Source organism: Peromyscus leucopus, chromosome 1 (assembly GCF_004664715.2).
Source record: "Peromyscus leucopus breed LL Stock chromosome 1, UCI_PerLeu_2.1, whole genome shotgun sequence".
NCBI classification, from domain to species: Eukaryota; Metazoa; Chordata; class Mammalia; order Rodentia; family Cricetidae; genus Peromyscus; species Peromyscus leucopus.
Window position 1 is genome coordinate 137492798 of NC_051063.1, and position 21052 is coordinate 137513849.

General features: G+C 39.0%; 1 protein-coding gene across 10 annotated transcripts in view; it reads right to left on the bottom strand.

Moving 5' to 3' along the window:
• Nucleotides 1-21052, bottom strand: part of Akap13 (A-kinase anchoring protein 13) — a 302085-nt gene that overhangs the window by 78652 nt on the left and 202381 nt on the right. For 7 of the 10 annotated variants that reach the window (XM_037198599.1, XM_037198594.1, XM_037198595.1 and 4 more), the window contains 4 exons: nucleotides 14964-15039; nucleotides 12801-12937; nucleotides 2900-3270; nucleotides 304-357 (listed from right to left, as the gene is read on the bottom strand). In XM_037198599.1, the coding sequence (XP_037054494.1) occupies nucleotides 304-357; nucleotides 2900-3270; nucleotides 12801-12937; nucleotides 14964-15039 (638 nt within the window). The remainder of the gene's footprint in view (nucleotides 1-303; nucleotides 358-2899; nucleotides 3271-12800; nucleotides 12938-14963; nucleotides 15040-21052) is intronic. The other 3 variants (XM_037198603.1, XM_037198597.1, XM_028879195.2) reach the window with 1 other exon arrangement.

Genomic DNA, 21052 nt, shown 5'->3' on the forward strand with positions numbered 1-21052 from the left:
GAAGTATCTCCTAAGGTCCACTAGTTAGATACAACATGAAAACAAAACAAAGAACAAACAAACAAAACGAGACAAAGCCATCTGAGCCAGTAAGTGGGTGTGCACATTATAAATTTAGAACTAGAAAAAGACTTTAGACTAAAGAAACTATTTCCTATCAGGTGGACATAGCAACTAAGAAGCAGCTATATTTTATTTGCCTGAACCAGCAATATAAAAAGTTGTCCAATGTAACCAGAATGAGATGCTTGTTAGTACACACTCAGAGATGACATGGTTAGTTCAATTTAATGAACTCTGTACCTTCTCCTATGAATGGGAGGTCTCCTGACAACATCCCCAAGAACTTGCATTGAACTGAAAATGAATGATGGAAGAGGTCAATAATGGAGGTGAACCACAATGATACACAAACACACAAAACACAGAGATCACACTTTGAAGAAACATATTCCCCAAAGACCAACAGTACAGGAGGGAAGAGACCAAAAGAATGAAGTGACAAAAATATCAGAACCCCAAACACCTGACAAAAAGGTAGCTTCTGTTCCCTCCGTACTCCAAGGAGTTAATTGGATGACAAATTATGAAGATTAGTGTAAGTTATAGAAGTAAATGGGCCAGAGAAAAGTGCCATTTAAAACATTAAAAGGGGTTCTCCTTCAAACTTTAAAATTCAGGTAACAAAATATACAAGTAATAATATATGAATTAGCTAAACTATTAGGGTGATAAAACCTAACCACTATTCCATTATATCTCAAAGTACTAAGACAGTACTAGACAATCCTTTACATTAAGTTTAAATGGGCATGATATACAGGCTAAAAATACAAATAGGTAACAAGTCTAAGATCACCATGTAATTTTGGGCAAGTCATTAAATCTGGCTTTAATTTCTTCACCTGAGCTACCTGATACAAATACATACAGCTCTGAAATCAGTCATTACAAACAGATCTATAGTGAGTTATGTAGGAAAATAACTGTATTTATACAGTAAATCCCATTCCCTGACCAGTTCTTTATCATTTAAGACAAGGACATTCTACCAAGAAGTTACTCAGGCTTCAGGGAGTAATTTCTGCCTGCAAGATTATTCCTGATGTCTGTATCAATGTTTTAAAAGAAAACAGCATGTATACTGGGAAGGAAAGCATTTGGAAATTAGTTTTTATATAACCTGAGATTTCAAAAGGATATAAACACAATACAGCAAGTTAAGGCACTGCTTCTTATTTATTTTAGACTACTACCCTAATACAATGGAAGAATACGGGGTTGTCCAAAGACTTGGCTGAGATTAGAAACCTAGATTCTACTGTAGATGATGTAAAGTGTCTGCAACTATGGAAAAGTAACACCTGAATCATGGAGAAGATTAAAAACCAATGTAAGACAATTTGTTATGAAGAGTTTGAAAAAAACTGGCAAACCAGTATAGACTTTGATTCTGAGCTCAGAGAGGGCAGGGATTAATACCTTGTTTACCTCTATTTCTCCAGAACCTAGGATACTGCCAGACATAAAAAGAATGCCCAATGTGTTTTGGCTGATTAAAAGAATAAACGCGGGTCTGGAAAAATGGCTCAGTAGTTAACAGTACTACGTATTCTTCCAGAGGATCTGGTTTTGATTTCCAGCACCTATACTGTGGCTCACAACTGTCTGTAACTCCACTTCTAGAGGATATGATGCTCTCTTCTGGCCTCCTTGTGCGCCATGAACACACATTAAAACAAATTAAAAGAATAAACGAAGATCTGAGTATATGGCGGTGCATGCCTGTTATCTTAACACTTGTGTGGTAGAAGCAGATCAGGAGGCCAAGCCTGGCTTTCATAGTGACACTCAGGCCAGCCTTGGCTACATGAGACTCTGTCTCAAAACAAAACAAAACAAAACAAAACAAATCTGATAACTGTGATTAAGATTACATGTACTTACAGCCCCAATACAATTAGGGGAAAAAAACCAAAATAATTGTGTTATTTGTAACAATTGTTTTAAGCAACTGTCAGTAGCTGAGCGAGTGTGGTAGCTCCTGTCTGCAGTATCAGAAATTCAAAGACTAAGCTAGGGAGAACCGTCTGGAGTTAACCGTTAGCCTGTACTAAACAACGAGTTCCACATCAGCTAGAGCTATAGAGCAAGACCCTATTTCAAAAATCAGTCAAAACCAAGCAGCACCCCCTTTTCCTGGCTGAGAGCATCTTTTTAGGCAAGTAAAGTGGCCCTGGGGCAAGCACACCTGTAACCAGTTAGATGCTGCAGCATTTGGTCTGAAGATTAAAGTCAGAGGTCAGAAGCCAAGCCAACTTCTTACAGACGGCTGCCAAACTGAAGGACAAAAGCTGGGTAATACTTTGTAAATATTCCCCAAACCGTATGACATACAGGAAAATACCAACAATTTCAATATATGTCATGAGTCCTGTGTCCTCGTGAGAATAACACATTGATGATTCAGACATGATCAAATTTCTGTATTAGAAACATATGGCTGTAATCCTCAGGAAACACCAGACCACTTAGATGTGTTGAGACTGTAAGATTTCATATTACTTAATAAACAGAATTCTCTCTTCCATATTCATGAACTTCACTGGCTGATTAATCTGGTAAGAATATGCCTTAGCATTTACTAAATATTCACTATATAACAGTAAGGTTTATGTTATCACAGTTATATTGAAAGGAAAGCTTACATTGCTCAAGTGGCTGCTCAGGGTAGAGTCAGAACACACCTCTGTCTGGTCTCAAAGCCTGGGTTATCTTTTTTCGACCAGTGTCTCCTTATTACATTTTTTTTTTTTTTTATCCAGTAACAATGATATATCAGATACTTCTCAAGAGAGAACACACACTGAGTTATGAAATGCACAGGCTCCCATCTTACCTCCGCTGGTTCATTTCTGCATCGCTGGCTGCATTCTTCCCAGGCCCCCAGCTATGTCTCCGGAAAGGGGAAAGAGAACGCATGGAGTTCCTCAGAAAGGAGCAATTTGCAGGCACTTCAGTGATGCTGTCCATTTCCTCCTCTTCCATTTCACCAGGGCCAACAGGCTCACTCTCGCTCTCTCGACGCTCAGGTCCCACTCCATGGCTAAGAAAGCCATCAGAGCGTTGATGATTTCTGGACCTACTTAACTTTGACGTCTGAGGAAGGGACACATCACTGCCATGAGAAGAATGTCGGTCCAGGGAAGCTGTGTCATCTGTAGAGGAACTGGATCCGGTGGTATCACAAAGCAACTGTTCTTCCTCAGGCTGTAAGAGAGAGAGCACATAGGGTTACAACCAACAGAACCAAGAAGACATCCTGTTCTGACAGACCACGCCAATGCTTCAGAGTTGACTGGACACAGGCAAGATCAATAAGACTTCAAGCTGATCCTTCTTTTCTTAAATCCATGACTGCAGTTAGATTATACGTCCCTTGGCTTTCAACAAAGGAATGTTTTAGATATAACTGTCATTTTATTAAAGGTACTAGACTATATAGAAGACACATTAACTTTTCTTTTTAACGGAGAAAAAAACAATTCTTAGTTTAGTTCTTTCAACCCACCATCAACTGAAGTGAAGAAAACCATTAATCTCTAGGATTTCTGCTATATGAAACTCTAAGTTCTTATCATACTAGTTTTTTTTTTTTTTAAGAAGGTCTAACTGAAACATCAGTCAGTACAGTTACAATAAGGCAGAGAATTTACTATTCCAAAGCCAAGTACAACTGTTGTTTACTTTTGAAAACTGCCGAGTAGTTTTAATTCCACCAAAAGGCTGCCACAGGAGCACAACAGGAGAACGCTACTGCTCCTCACTTTACCGAGAACTGGTTGAGTGCTCTGAAGCCAAGTCACATAAAATCATCCCGATAATAAGGTGTTTAATAAAGTGACAATACTCCTTTCCTGGCTAAACTCTAGTACCTAAGAGGAATTATGCAAATCTTGTCTTCGTAGCTTGACATTCCCTACTTACTGAGAGGCATCAAGTGCACAGGATGATGAGTGAAGGAAAGACTAACTCCATTTCACATTATACAAAAAACCAAAAGGCTATTTTGGCTTTTCACCAGACAAGGAGCAGGAAATAGGTAAAGGCACGCAGAATGACCACCTCCCCTTTCATAGTACACCTTAATCAAGACATTCGGTGACATTAAAGAAAATCTTTAAAACAGGCTCTCACTATAAAGCCCTGGCTGTCACCATAAACTCACAGAGACTGTCGTGCCCCCTGAGTACTGGGATTAAAGGTGTGTGACACTGAGCCCCCAGACTTTGGTGCAGTGTTTTAGTAAGACTAAATGAAAAAGAAGTAACTCCTCTAAGCTGTTCCTTAACTTCCACAAGCATGACACCGCACACACCCACACACATACACATTAACTGAATAATAAAATGCAACAAAAAGGCAAAGACATGTGATTTTTAAGAGAAAACTCTTAAAGAGGTTAAAACTCACAAGAACTAATGAGTCCTTTCAGCACTGGAGTGGAAAATAGCCCTGAACTTGGAGTCTTTTTAAAGCCTATACAACACTTTTAACCCAAAGCACACTACCACCTGTGAAAGGCATCTTTATACACCAGGCTTCAGCTTACTTACCTTCACTCTGAAAAGTTCAATTTCCTAGTGTGCTTTTTAAACAGTGTGAGATGAATGGAGAGAAAAGACACTGAGAGGTGAGAAAACTTGAGTCCCAGAGCACTGAACAGTGAGCAGCAAATCAAGACACAAATCCAAGTTATTATCCTACTGTGTTATTTCAGTTGCCTTTTAAAAAAACCTATGAGAACGAGATCTTGATGTCAGAATCCAAGAGTCCCTTCACTGGTTCAAGAGGTGAAATAAAACTACCTCATCAGGTAAATTTTAATGGGCAAGAGGTGTTATTTTAAAATAAAATTATTGGTGGAACATAATGGTGTACAACCTGTAATCCCAGCACCTAGAAGTTTACAGGAAGATCAGGAATTTCAGGACAGCCTGAGTTAAAACACTAAGAAGGAACACTGCAGGAACCAAAGTTCTGAGTTAAAGCTTATTCTTTACAAGACAGCTGTTCCCAGTATGGAAATGACTCCCGGTCAGAATAACAGGTACTTTCTCACTTGGTACCTTGTCTGAAAAGGACATTTATTAAAGGTATAAAATAGTTCCGTCCACGGTAGTTTTGTGTGTGTGCGTGTGTGTGTGTGCGTGTGTGTGTGTGTGTGTGTGCGCGCGCGCGCGCGCGCGCGCGCACGCATGCTGGAAACTGAATTTAGGGCCTTACATATGCTGGGCCTAAATTGTACCACTGAATTATATTCCCAGCCTCTAATCCAAAACTCTTAAGTCAAACTCTTAAAAAATGTATCTATCTTTTGGTACAACATTAAAACAAAATGAGAAAAAAATGTGATTTCTTCATACACATATCCTCATCTCTTTTTTTTAAAACTATTTTTATTTTATGTATACTAATGTCTTGCCTAAATGTATGTCTGTATACCACATGCACGCCTGGTGCCCATGGGAGACAGAACAGGGCACCAGATCCCCTGGGACTAGAGTTAAAGATGGTTGTGAGCCACCATATGGGTGTTAGGAATCAAACCTAGGTCCTCTGGAAGATCTGTCAATGCTCCTAAGGGCTGAGCCATCTCTCTAGCTCCTACACATATTTTTAAAAAGGCAAAAATCTGACAAGACTATATCCTCAACACACTCTGAAATTTCCTAATGTTTATTTATTCTAACTTAGCTCTCACTGAGACATGACAAGGAGTCTTCATACTAACTACTTGATGTCTTTAGTCTTGCACTCGTGGTGGGTCACACAGTATCCTATTCTTGCACTAGAATATCTTTACTGAATTACTCCATTCTAATGAGTCTGTGGTCATTACTTAAAGGAAAAAACAGAACACCACAACATAAATTGACACTAAGCTTAATTATTATATACTAAGGCTAATGATAGTTTAATTTTGGAGTTAATCTAAAGAAAGCTTTAAAATGCTTTCCTCCAAGACTTTTATATGTCTTCAAAAGCATTTCCCAATTTCACCGAGCTCTTATATTATTCCTGTCCTACAGAAAATTTTGAGTGGGATGGTGAGATGGCTCAGCAGGAAAAGGCACATTTGGCCAGTAGTGATGACCTGAGTTAGAAGGACGGAAGGACAGAACTGGCTCTCCACGTTCTCCTCTCACCTCTACACAAGCACCATGGCATGGATATGCACACCCACACTCAAAATAAGTAACTAACTAAATGTAAAGAGAATAAAAAGAATGAAGAAAATTGTGAGTGCCCTAACCAGAAGTCAGCTTCACATATTGTCATCTATAGTTATGTATTTTCTAAGGCAGTCATATTTACCCCACAGAGGCATGGCATTTAGACATGCTGTTCTATCTATAAGAATGCCGTCTCCTCTTTCTCTTAAGACAGGATCTCCCTGTGTGGCCCAAGGCTGACTCTGAATTCCAGATCCTCTGACCTAAGCCTCCTGGATACTGGCGTGAGGACATGACCTCTCAGTAGTCCAGACATACATTCATGGTCTTTGGAGCTACAGTGTTACTTGAAGGCTTATGGAAAGACACTGTCTAAATCATAGATGATACAGAGTACAAGAAATACAAGGTTTTTAGAACTTTGAATTCTTTTCAAAATAAAATTCTAGTTCCTAGATCTAAGATATAAAATCTTAAGAGATACTTAATAAGATGTAAAAACTATTCCTTTCACTATTTTAACCTCATCCCCACTTTATTTCTATTTGTATATTAGAAGGGAGAATCAGAAACCATTTTTAACCTCTAACAAGATGTTCCAAGCCTAAAATCTGAAGTCTTCTTTAAAAGCTCTTTAGTATGTCAGTTTTTCTTTAAAGAGATCATGGATCCTAAAATACTTGCCTAGAGCAGCAGTTCTCAACCTGTAGGTTGCAACCCCTTTGGGTTCACAGGGGTCGCATATCAGGTATTTACATTATAATTCCTAACAGTAGCAACATTACAGTAATGAAGTAGCAACAGAATCATTTTAAGGTCGGGGGTCACAATATGAGGAACTGTATTAAAGAGTCACAGCATAGAGGAATGGGGTACCATGCATCAATTCATGATACTTGACTTATGTAGAATAAAAACTAGTTATTTTGGGTCTTAACGTAATTCAAGCCCTTTTCCCTATCCCTGTGCATCAAATGTTAAGAATAAAGAGAGAAGAGTAGAAGGGACTGAGAAAGTACACAAAAGTGGTGCCTGGTAAAAAGGAAAAATGTTGGAGAAACAGAGACTGCGTCTACATCTGAGGCTGACAAATAAATCATTTCTTCCAGGAGTTTTTGCTCATCTTTTGCTCATCCATCCTGAATGCAGGATTGGAAAACACACACACACACACACACACACACACACACCCCTACCTCTATCACCATCTTTTCCCTTAGACTTTGTATACTACTGAAAATCTGCAAAAGCAATCAGGGTAGCTAAAGTCCCTACCAATACTCAAACAAGTGTGGCTGCTCTGTACAAGCAATGACCCTAAATAGATAGCTCTACTTGAGGGCAGTAGCTGGGTCACAAAAACGGTCCAAAGACCCTGTTTTGCTTGAATTAATGGGAAGGCCTAAATAAAATCATAAATAAAATATATACATATAAAAATACTATACGTATAAAAATCTTAGAAACTATTACTACTATTAAACAATTATGATATAAATTTGAACAATAATAGGTACTTATCTCATGTGAGGTTTTATTTTTCATTTTAAAATTTTTATAAGTTCCTTGGTAGTTTTGTACGGCATGTTTATCATGTGAGGCTTTAAGTGATTTAGATATATTATCCTTTTTAATCCTTCCTATTATTTGATTATTCCTATTTCCATTCTAGAGGTGAGAAAACAGGTTAACTCAAGACTCTTTTTTTTTTTTTTTTTGCTAGTCAGCTCGAAGAGCTAGGTGCGTCCACCCCACTTTTTAAGTTCTTTATATGGTTCTAAAAACAGCTAGAATTGAATCCTCCTGAATAAACCACAAAGCTGTTGTTAAAGTGACAAACAGAATACTGAGATACATCTTAATCCTGAAAATAAAAGCCCAAAACTATAAATCTTTAAAGCAAAAACATCGACACAGACACAGAAAGCAAACGGGCAAACACACAAAGCAGTCAGCTGAATAAGAGTCTGTTAAATTATCCCTCTTCAGATTAGCCATTTCAGCTAACCAAGACACTTTCACGTAAGTGAATAGGCAAGTGATATAAGAGGAAATATTTGCAAATCATGAATCTAACAAAGGAGCAGTATCCAGGATATATATCATCCATTCCTCTCTAACAACAAATAATGCAATTATTTGAATGGGCAAAGATATGAACAGACACTCTCTACAGGAAGACACACGAGTTGCCAATGGACATGTGAAAATCTGTTTAATATCACCAGTTGTCAGGAAATACAAATCAAAACCATAATGAGATAACACTGCATGGATACCAGAAACATTAATATTAAAACAACTGTGCTTGTTACTAAGGATGTAGAGTAACTGGGATTCTCAACACGAATGAGAACACTAGAGATGGCCAGTTTCTTGTATGACTAAGAATTCTACTCCCAGGGTTGTACAGAATACTGATTCCTCAGATCCCATTTATATGACTTTTCTGAATCAGAGAAAAAAACATCTTTTGTGTTTCTTCTGGAGGGCTGGATGGTCACTAAAAAGGGTGTCATGTGAGGAGACTTTCCACAGTTATGCTTTATAGCCTACATGCTCATGCAGCTTCAGGTTACAAAGGTGGAGGATGTATTCACCAAGAGTAACTGAATTCTCAGGAGTTATATATAAATTATACATCTCTCAACCACAGAAAAACACTGCTTCTAGGAATTTACACCTGATGTGTATGAACACACCTGTAATGTGTTTTGAACTGTATCATCAAATTTAGGCAGACTGGTGGTGACCAGAAGCACAGCTATGTACGAAGTAAACAATAAAAAATGGCAGCAGCTGAAGGTGAGTACAGGGGTGCTCGCTGCGATATTCAACAGTTCTATTTTTTCTGTTTTTATAATATATTTTGGGGGGAATGCCTTTCTCTTAGAAAGTTATAAATTCTATGTATGTATCTCCAGAACGATAAACATTACTAACCACAAGATACACAAAAACTGTCACACATTTTACATAGTGATACTACACCCGAAGGAATCCTGTTTGATACTGCCAAACAAACAGCCCTTCATTTATTCAACAGGTATTTATTATTATTTATTTTATACATAAGACATACAACTATACTACTATCTAGAGAAACCACAGCTCACATTTTAAACACTCATCACATGCCCCAAATCACATTATCTTTTTATGTGGAGCATTCTATCTAAGAATCTTAAGTCCTGGATCAGAGTGATGTATACCAACTACATTTTCTCAGCTAGTGCCAAAAAGGATCCCAGGATTTCATCTCACTTTAAAGACAAAGTATAAGTTTTATTCTGCTCATGTAAAACCAGGAACCAGCAAATATTTGTGAGAATCAGCATGAAGCTCTCAATGTTCACCACAGAGTCCCAGTTCCCAGGAGGTGCATGTTGTTAAAGAGACTTCCTAAGGACTAGAGATAAACAAATGGCTGCAGGAAGTGACCTAATGCTCCACTCAGTTCACAGAAAAGCATGTTGCAATGGCTTACTAAAGACTCCCTCTAACCCCTACGACTGAAAGGGAGGAGGGAAGGGCCCCCGGGAAGACACCGTGGGACCGTGACATCGAACAGCACATACTGAAACAACAGCAAGAGAAGAGTGACTTTAAGAGAGCAGGTGATGTCTCTCTACCAACCCAGTCTCGACTGAAAATCACTAGTTTTCAGAGCCACACTGAAGAGACTGAAAGCACAGTAACAGAACAGGAAGAGGCCTCAATTCTGTTCCTCAGTCGTTTGGCTATTTTAGGCAAGCCTCTTTAGCAATTGTCATAGGGTTTCTACTGCCGTGACAGAACATCATGACCAACAGCAACTTGGGGAGGAAAGGGTTTATCTCACGCTATAGTTCCACATGACAGCCAACACAGAGGGAAATCAGGGCAGGAACTCACACAGAGCAGGAACCTGGAGGCAGGAGCTGATGCAGAGGTCACAGAGGGGTGCTGCTTACTGGCCCTGCTCCTCATGGCTTGCTCAGCCTGCTTTCTTAAAGAACCCAGGACCACTAGTCCAGGGGTGGCACCCCTGACAGTGAGCTAGGCCCTCCCCCATTGACCAACAATCAAGAAAATGCAACATAAGCTTGGCCACAGGCCAACCTGGTAGGACACATTTTCCCAACTGAGGTTCTCTCTCTTCTCAAATGACTCTAGCCTGGGTCAAGCTGACATAAAACTAGCCAGCACATACCAAACAAAAACTATTCCTTGTATGGTATAAGGGACAAAGCTACCTACCTGGTTGCTGGACATATGAAATTTTATATACATAGATGCATGTATGCATGTATTATATAAAATCTAGGTCAGTACCTTGTCAGTATTATTAATTAGCTCTTAATTTTATCAAAGCTAGGATAATTAGTTATTCTAAGGACTCTCGGTTATTCACAGCTTTGGAAGAAGAAATGGGAGGAAACATCCCCACTCCCACCCTCAACCGGCCCCAGGCCATCTGGACACTCTCATGCATGCATGAAGGTGAAAGTTCATCCATGCTGCCTGGCTTTTCTCCAGGTACTCCAGTTTACAATGTAGGTGGAAGTTTATCTGAGGTACATGTTTCAGCTTTAAATATTGTCTACTCTCCCTGGAAAAATGTGCAGCATCTAGTAAAGGTTCTTTGTATGAGTATCTCCTACGTGCTTTTAATAGCTTGAGTAAGATGGTAAAGTAGAGAAAATTCTCATTTCTTTTTTTTTTAAGGTAAGCAAACCACATAATTTAGTGATCAGAAATAATTATCTCTCCGAGGAGAGGGCAACACCAGGGACAAACTGCCCACATGTTCTGTATCGAAGAGGTAGGCAAACAAATATTTCCTGAAGGAAGATTATTAAACTTAAAAAACAAAAACGTAAGCTGGAGAGGTGGCTCAGCTGTTAAGAGCATTTGTGCTCTTCCAAAGAACCTGAGTTCAATTTCTAGAATTCATGTTGGGCAGTATATACAATCTGTAACTCCAGGTCCAGGGGATCCAATGCCTGCTTCTGGCCTCCATAAGCCACATCCCCAACACATCTCCATATAAAAATAAACCTTAAAGGAAAACCCTTCTTACTATTAGGATACACAAGCTTACATAATTGTTTGATAATTTCTTAAGTATTCATTACTCAGTTCCAGTCATTATGAGCCAATTTTAAAGCTAGAGTTTTATCCTGAGTTTTACAGGAACATTGAAGCACATATCTCTCCTCCCCAAACTGTAATGTAAAAAATGCATTTGTTAAGAGCTTAGAAAGAAAAGGAGGGAGGGAGGAAGGCAGGCAGGCAAAACAGAAAAGGTCCCCAAACAATAACACTGGTTTTCCTCTTCCTATGTAACTTCAAAGGCAAATCTTCTCCTAAACCCCAACAAGACTAGGCCGAATTACTCTATCAAGTTCACAATCCTCCTGCGGTAACAGGCATGAACCACCAACCTGGCCAGCAAGTGACAAGACAGAAATCCTAAAGTCGTACCATAAATCTTTCCAAGAGCCTTCAGAAGACAATCAAAGGAACAGGGTAGAAAGGGTTCAGAAGGACAAACAGAATATGAGGGCTGACGGACAAAAATGAAAAGAGCAGAATTCTAGACTTTTATGATGTTGTTCCTATACCGTAAGAGTTCAACACATGAACATCACACTGTCTCGAATGGTTTAATCACACACTAACAAAACTGCTCTGGCAACTTCTTCAGAGTTGTAAACCAGCAGGAGGACTCTTCTTCACAGCTGCTCCAATGTTTCTGCCCCTTCAGTCCTATCAGGAAAACCACTTGTGGCATGTAACTGAGGACAGCATCCCGTGCCGCCTCTGCTGTGGGGAAGGCCTCTTAGAGGACAAAACAGAATTTGCTGCACACAGAAACAACCTCAAGCTTCCAACCTCCATCTTCCCTAGCTCCTCACTAGAGAAAAAAACTTAACTTCTCTACCATAGATCTAGAAAGTTCCAATTAAGCAGTCTGGAGGAAAGGTGATGTCATCAGACTTAGCAGAGAGTGGCAGGCATCCACACATTAATCAGAATGACTCTATGGTTAGTTTATACGTATGACATCATACAGTCTGAGTTGCGGTCCCTTCCTAACCACTGAAGGGTGTTCACTGTCCTCTGACTTAGTTCATTCTAAAGGAACTCCCATGCCGTTTGACTTCAACGCAAGCTTCAAGCCTCTCATGTAACCAGCCGTGATTTTTCAGAAAATAAATCTAATAAATCTGGCCAATGCCCGTTTCTAAGCCCTGGTAATATGGACTTTCCTTCTTTAAATGGAATACTTACACCCCTTTGTGAGTGCTCCAGCTAGGCTGTTTGCTGCAGCTTAGAAAGAGGAGGGAGGGAGGGAGGGAGGGAGGGAGGGAGGGAAGGCGGCAGCAGGCAAAGCAAAGGAAGTGCCCCCACAGCCACTCTGAATACAAGGCCTGCTGGGTCACAATTCATTAGTTAGAGTCACACATTAAAGTCACGGGATGACAATGAGCACAAGGGAAATCACAGTAAAAAAGGGCTCAGTAAGGCTAAATGAGATCAGAACTGCTGGTCAAAATGAACAGAAGCGTCCTCTAATACCTTGGAGAAGATGATGCTGTCCATTTCGTCACTGGGGGAGTGGAAGAGGTCAGAATCACTCCCTGAGCCTCTCTGAAGCACGCCTTCTTTTGAGGCACACTCGGTGCCCAGTCCAACATCTAAGAAGCTTTCACATTCTGGAAAAGAACAATTATTTAACCAATACCTGTTTGTTTGTTTGTTTAAATTCACTTCCTGCTCCATACCAACACTCAGTCATTTCTTTCTATTGTTCACCTACCTCTTTGCTTTCCCAGCCTTTCTTCCATTTTAGATATTTACAAAGTTAGAAAGCTCATAGTCTAGGAGCTTTTAGGTATATTAACTGACACAGTTACTTTTTCTGTTAGGCATTTGGCTAGGTTCTGGGAAGACATTTAACATGTTCTTGCAGAATGGGCTATTCACAATCTTGTGGCATAAATGAACACAGTAAGAGACAATTTCATTGCAGAATTATATAAAAAATACCATAATAAGGAGGCAGGACCTATGAGTTAATCTTAAATCATTAAGTCACAATTATGAGCTTAGTGGGTAATTTAACAATGTTAGTTCAATGGAAATAGTATGGTTTCTTCAAAAGACCGTAATTATGGGTATTTTAGCACCCCCATTCTATACAGTACACAGTAACAGTACGGTTGGTGGGTTTGTGATATTTCTATTCCTGCCTTTTTTGCCACTAGGAAAACACCAAAAAACTCCGTATTGTGACTGGGGGAAATGGGGATGCCGGCTAAGGAAAGAAACGGCTGGAGCTGCTAGAGGGAGAGCTACAATCTAAAGACTATGTCTAAATGCCAGCCTAGAAAAGGAGTCCACACAATACATTTTCATAAAAATCCACAGATTCACCTCTGGTAGGAGTACCTTACCCAAAAAATAAAGCCAAGCTAGCCTAAGGTTATAAGCCAAGTTTGGGATAAGAAGGTTAATGTGTGAGATTAAACTGGCTGTTTGGAGGAAAGAAGAATATGGAGGGGGAAAGAGGAACAGCCATAATCCATTACAGCTCCAACACTGGGGTAGGGATCCCTAAGGCAAACTTAATGTACGTACGCTCCATGTCACCTATGCTGGGACATTTTCAAAAGAAACAGAATCCTTGCTTTCTCCCAACACTCCCTTCCTAATGAATGAAGTGGAATATATTAAAGTATGAAGTGGAAACAAGAGCAAAGAACACTGATTTTAGGATGTTTAGATAGATGACTCTTGCTTAAAAGAAAAACCCAGGCAATTTAATCCTATGGGTCTTCACTTCTATACCAGTAAAATGGGATGACTAGTACATCCCTAAAAGTCATACTGACAGTTAACAGCAAATTAAAAATGTAGTAACTAGACATCTGGCCTGGATGGAGCACACTGCAGGTGTGTGATACATATGCCTAAATTACGCTTTGGTTTCATTAGTTCTTAATGTACAACCAATCTGCTTATTCTTGGAGTTACACTGTAAAGGAGTGTTTTTAACAGTTCACAATTATGACCTGACAAAGACTGCAACTGAAATCAAGTTCCTTAAATAAACAGATTGAGCCATGAAGTCTAGCGGTCCTTCCGTGTTACGAATATTCAAATTCCAAGACTTTACTCAACAATCACATGGCAGAAGTTTCATTCTTGGGTAGCTGGTTACACTTTCAGAAAAGTCACTGTTAGCTAAAGGAACCAAAACATAGGTGCGGGCATACTTTTACTTCCAACACCTTTGATTTTGTAAGCCTTGTATACAACCATACATAATATTCTGAAATAGCACTCTCAAGAAGTGTGAAAAATACAGAAGAAAACACTTTCCATATTAGTTTTCAATACTTCCTTTGTAACACAGTCAACAGTTGAGAAACTATAGAAAATCTCTCAGGGCATAAAAGACTAGGGCAATCTTCTCTCAATTTAAATAGTACTGCAAGATATCCACAACTAAACTGTCCTTAAAAGGCCAGCAAATGAGAAGGATTTGATAATTTCTAAAGTAGATTAGTAAAAACCAGAACAGTAGACAGAGGCTTTGTTGGTGAAGCAGACTGGAGAACTCAAAAATGCAAAGTGCTCCTATATATCTTTCTTCTGGTCCGCTGTGTACTACACTCTGGAATGGCAGATCACAACATCAAATTATTTCTTCCAGAGCAGGACTGTGACCAGGCCTACCTGAGCTCTGTTTGGAAGCCAGAAGAGATGCGGCTTCAGGGCATGGCTCTATGGTACACCAGCTTTCTCGGTTGATCTGGAAGAGAAAAACAATTTGTTTTAGACAATAAGGTAACTTTATAGCTTCAGAAAGTCTGTGTATTGTTCACATCCTCTGACTGTTAGTATTTTATTGCAAGGTAGGTAAAACTAGGCCAAAAGAGAAAACAAACTCTACTGCAATGTAAACAAGGCAATCTACTTTGCGCTAAAAGCTCTGAAAAGACTGTCAGTAATAATGGCATACAAAAGCAATGGGAAAAGATTCACAAAGGGCTAGCCACAGTACAGACCAAGGGTGAAATAAAAAAATAATAAATACAAAGAAAGTATACTAAAATCACATATTTGGTGTCATAACTTGCTATTTTGAAAAGCATACAAAATTTGAGAATTTTAAAAATACAAAATAATCCCTATTTAAGAATACACCAGGTACTATGTTAAGAATTCATTACTTGTCTGGCTTACAGAGTGAGTTCCAGGATAGCCAGGGCTATAGAGAAAAACCCTGTCTCGAAAAACCAAAAAAAATTTCTGAACTCATTTTCTCATTGAATGATCATAATTGCTACAGGAAGTTTGTATCACTTCTATTAAACCAAAGGCCTGGGCTCAGAAGGGTAAAACACAGTAGAACCACAAGCAGAGAAAATGTGCATGACTTGGAAATGCAAAGGTACTCCATCCCTAAGACACACTGCTTAACTACTTTATTATGAAAACTTCCTAATTTCATTGATGTTTAAGTAATACGTTTTTAAATTAACGTTAAACATTTCAACATGCTATTCTCAGTAACTGAAAGAACAAGTAGATAGATACAAGGATCTAGAAAATGTCAGAAACTTCTAACAGTCCGACCTAATCAACGCACAGAATATGCAGCAGGGCACATTCCTAAGTGCACTTGCAATGTTCATATGGTGACACACAAAACAATACAAAATAAGATAAAACTTCTGGGCTCTAATACATAAGATATGCTGCATATTTAACAGGATTAAAAACCACAAAAACTTTGCTTTTTATTAACCACAACATTATTAAAGCCGAAACCCAAATCAAAAGCCTGGAACCCCATACAAATCTTAAAAAACAGAAAGAAAAAAAAGTTTTTGCAAAGAAAACACTATTAAGTAACCTAGAATTCATATAAGAAATATTAAAGAAAATATGTTGAACTGAATACAAATTAAAGTTTCCATATAAAAATTTGCAGGCTATCACTAATGCATTGCTTAGAACAAAAATTGAACACTTTAAAATGCTTTCACTAGAGAAGTTCCAGGAGAAAGGTAAGTAAACACCAACCCAGCCACAAACCCTTGGATCAATAATGATTTCTTGCCTGTAAGACATGCTAATGCAATGGTGGCATAGAGTCTGTGAGCGTAACCAGCCAACATCCGAGTTGACTGAAGGTCCACTCCATGAAATGGAGCCTATACCTGACACTGCTTAGGTGACCAAGAAGTTGAGACTAGATAGCCCAGAGACCTAGGGTAAAACCAAATACTACTGGTCTGAAAAAAAAAAAAAAGTAACAATACAATGGCTCCTAATGATATTCTGCTGTACTCATAGATTGGTGACTTCTTCAGCCATCATCAGAGAGACTTCCTCCTGCAGCACATGGGAACAAATACGGCATGATCACAACATCAAATTATTTTTTGGTAGTTCTAATGTAACTGCCTCATAGGGAGTGGCACTACTGGAAGGTGTGGCCTCGTTGAAGGAGGTGTGTCACTGTGGGGGCAGGCTCTCAGGTCTCTTTTGCTTAAACTTCCCTCAGTGTCACAGACCACTTCCTGTTGCCTTCTGATCAAGATATAGCCAGCAACATGTCTGCCTGCATACTGCCATGCTCCCCACCAGAACTGAAAGCCACCACCCAACTACATGTTTTCTCTTATAAGAGTTTTCTGTGGTCATGGCGTCTCTTCATAGCGACAGAAACCCTAACTAAGACTTAAGAGAGCCAGCCACAGCCAGATATTGTGCATAGAAACCTTAGAACGCTCAGTCCTAAATGGGATGCCTCCATCAAATCCCTCCCTTAAGGGCTCATCTGCAGAAGAGGAGGAAAGCTCGTACAAGTTAGAGGGGATGGAGGACACCAAGAAATCAAGGCTTTCAAGATACAACAGGGCTGGCACACACGTGAACTCACAATGACTGAGGCAGCACGCACAGGTCCGCGGCAGATGGGGTTCTAGAGCTAAATGGCGAAGTGGACACATGCCCCCATCCCAGAAGCAACCTCCAATTGATAACCACTTGCAAATGAAAATTTAGGACCCTCCAAGGAAGTCTCACTGTGGAAATAAACTATTCTTAAGGGTAAGCTGCATGCCCAGCAGTAGATGACCAACAGAAAAGGAACACAATGGCATCTTTGGAGGTTCCTTGTCTCATAATGGTGTGTCATGGAGTTTCCCATTTTAAAAAAATGTGCTATTTTTTATTTTTATTTTATGTATTTTTTTTTCTCTTTTTACCCTACAGGTCCTTTATGTATATATTACAGTTTCCAGTTTAGTGTTTTTATGGGATTCCTGAATGTGCAAACGGGTAGGTCTCTGTGTCTATATGTTTCTTGTGCCTTTTCTTGGGCTCTTTTTCTTCTGTTTGTTAGTTTTGTCCTATTCTGATGTGTTAATTTTTGTTTTATCTTATTTTATTATTATCCTGTAGAAGCCTGCTTGTTTTCTAATGAGAAACAAGAAGGGGGTGAATCTGGATGAGAGGAAGAGCTAGGAGGAACAAAGGAAGGGAAAACCATAATTAGAATATATTATGTGAGAAAAAAAATCTACTTTCAATAAAAGGAAAAAAAAACATCAAGAAACAGCACATTAATCCAAAACCAGCAAGTAAAAATGGGAATGGACAGAATTCAGTGTTTCAGAAAGCAGAAAAACAGCAAGTTTCAACAGTCAGAAAAGCTGGTCAGTAGTATCAGCAAAACTCTAGGAGCCCTGATGAGAAAGGTTACTAGCTACCTATTAGTACCATGAATCTAACAGGGAAACTACAGATTCCAGACACTGGAAGGACAATAAAAAATTATTTTGTGTAAAATTCATTAAATCTAATGAAATAATCAAAATTTTCTCATGATGACACAAATAACTTGAATACTCGTAGTTTAAAACTTTCCTTTAGAGCCAGGCAGTGGTAGCACAGGACAGGTGGATCTCTGTGAGTTCGAGGCTAGCCTGGTCTACATAGTGAGTTCCACAACAGTCAGGGATGTTACACAGAAAAATTCTGTCTCATAAAAACAAAACAAAACAAACAAACAAAAAACAAAATACTTCCCTTTAAAGAGAACCCCAGGTCTAGAGGCTTACTGGTGAATTCCACAAATGCTTTAGGAAGAGATAATACAAATTTTACATAAACTCTTTCAGGAAATAGATAAACAACAGCTTACAGCTTATTTTCTGGACCCAGCACTACTGGTATCAGAACCAGTTAAGATAGGAAAACAATGATCACACTTAGGTACAAAGGAGCACAAGAAGCATGAGCAAAATTTCTGATAGCCTGACTTAGGCAATACATGTGGAAGACAAGTATAGCGTGAACAAGTGGGTTAATTCTAGGAACAAAAGGCTATCATAGTATTGCAAAAGAAAAGATATATAATAACAGTAATTGATGGAAGAAGGAAAGGGAAGGCAGAAATAATGTAAATACATTATAGTCTCAAAAAATAAGAAATAACTTAAAAATTCAATTTACTCTACAAACTCACAAACTGAAGAATACCAAAAGGAAAAACTTGGTAAAATGTGATATTTACTAAAATAAATAATCAGAATACTAATAGGAAAAAAAATTCTTCAAAAATAAAAAATTCCTTTAAGCTGGGCAATGGTGGCACACGCCTTTAATCCCAGCACTCAGGAGGCAGAGGTAGGCAGATCTCTGTGAGTTCGAGGCCAGGCTGGTCTACAGAGTGAGATGGAGGATGGTCAGGGCTACACAACAACAGTGCAACCCTGTCTTGGAAAACCAAAACCAGCATGAATACAAAATATGCATAAGAAAGCAGTGTCATTCAACAGGAAAACTACAAGGAAGAGGCTGGAAAGATTGCTCCTCGGTAGGGGTGCCTGCTGCTCTTCCATAAGGAAGCTCAGAACTGCCTGTAACTCCAGCTCCAGGGCATCTGATGCCCTTTTCTGATCTCTGGGGTTACCTGCATACACATATCACACACATATGCACATTAAAAAAATTAAACCTAAATGGCATATAAATGAATGTCCTCTAGAACAGCTAACATTAAAGACTAACAGTATAGAGTGTTGGCCAGAATGTAAAGGAAACATGGACATACCGCTGATGCTATGTGAAAGGAAAATCAAATTTTGGAAACTAAATCAGCAGTTGCTGTAATGTCAAGCACATACTTAAATTCCACCCAGCAATGGACTAAGTTATTAATCCAAGCAAGATCTTTCTTTTAAAGTCTCCGCCCCCATCTGTATTCACACTCATGCCACCTTGAGGAAGATGGTGCTCTCATACCACAATATGGATCTCTGTTATCAAATTCTGGTCATCAGGCTTGGTAACATCACCTTTACCTACTGAACAGCCTTGCTAGCCTGAAACATATTCCTACCCACACTAAGAGTTTTAATAGCTTAACTCATGACAGAAATAACCTGTCATATAGACATACAATGCAATACTCCTAAGGAATGATTAAAACAACATGGACCAATCTCAACAGTATTATGCTAAGAGGCAGAGGGCAAAGTCTAGACACAGGAGCCTACCTACTGTAAGTTTTAATCTGTATGCCATTTTAGAAAAGGCAAAACTTCAGTGCCAGAAGTCATGTCAGTGATTAACAGGGATTTTGAGCTGAATCAATGTACTCCCATGTGATGGAGCAGTGACTCTATAATTTAATGTTTACTAAAACCCACCAAAATGCAAAGGCAAACTGGGTGGGTATGTATGTATGTATGTATGTACATACATATATGTATTTTGGTGCTAAGAATCAAAGCCAAGGCTTGCCGGGCAGTGGTGGCACACGCCTTTAATCCCAGCACTCGGGAGGCAGAGCCAGGCGGATCTCTGTGAGTTCGAGGCCAGCCTGGACTACCAAGTGAGTCCCAGGAAAGGCGCAAAGCTACGCAGAGAAACCCTGTCTCGGAAAAAAAAAAAAAAAAAAAGCCAAGGCTTTGTAGCCCATAGGCAAGTGATCTACTATTTAACTATATTCCTAGCCCACTGAATATTTTACATATAAATTAGACCCTCAATGATAGTATAAAATATAAAATGGTTTTTACAAGCACTTTAATTTTCTAATCTCAATGAAATTCAACTGAAATTTTAAATAATATGAACAAATTATCATACAGATGAATAATCAGAATGCCAAAAGATATATGCCATAATTTTATTTAGTGCTCTCTAGAATATAGTATATACTGATTATATTTGTGATCACTAGTGAGAAAATACTAAACCACTGTAATGATAAAAATAATTATATTTAATGAACACCAACTTGGATAAGGACTTTACTAAAAGATTTTTTCTTTCTATTTTTGACAAGAGAAACAAATTACTTGCAAGCAACTGCAAGTTTAGACACATATGAAATGAAAACCATTCGCCCATTTCTGCTCATTAGTACAGAAAAGAAAGGTAGAGAAAGATGTAGTGAAGTGGAACACAATTTCAGTAGCTTCCTTCCCTAGTGTTATACAGAATATCCTCCTAGGAAGGTCATCTGGCTGTGCAACTGGTAGTGAAGTCAGGGACTTAACAAAACATTATCCACATCCTTCAAGAACTCAAAAGGCATTTTAAAAAGATTTATTATTACTTTCTCTCTCTCTCTCTCTCTCTCTCTCTCTCTCTCTCTCTCTCTCTCTCTCTCTCTCTCTCTCTGTGTACACATGTAAACACAAGTGCCTGAAGAGGCCAGGGGTGTTGCAACCCCTGCAGCTTGCATGTGAGAGACCTGACATTGGTGCTGGGAACCAAACTCTGCAAAAGTACGATGTGCT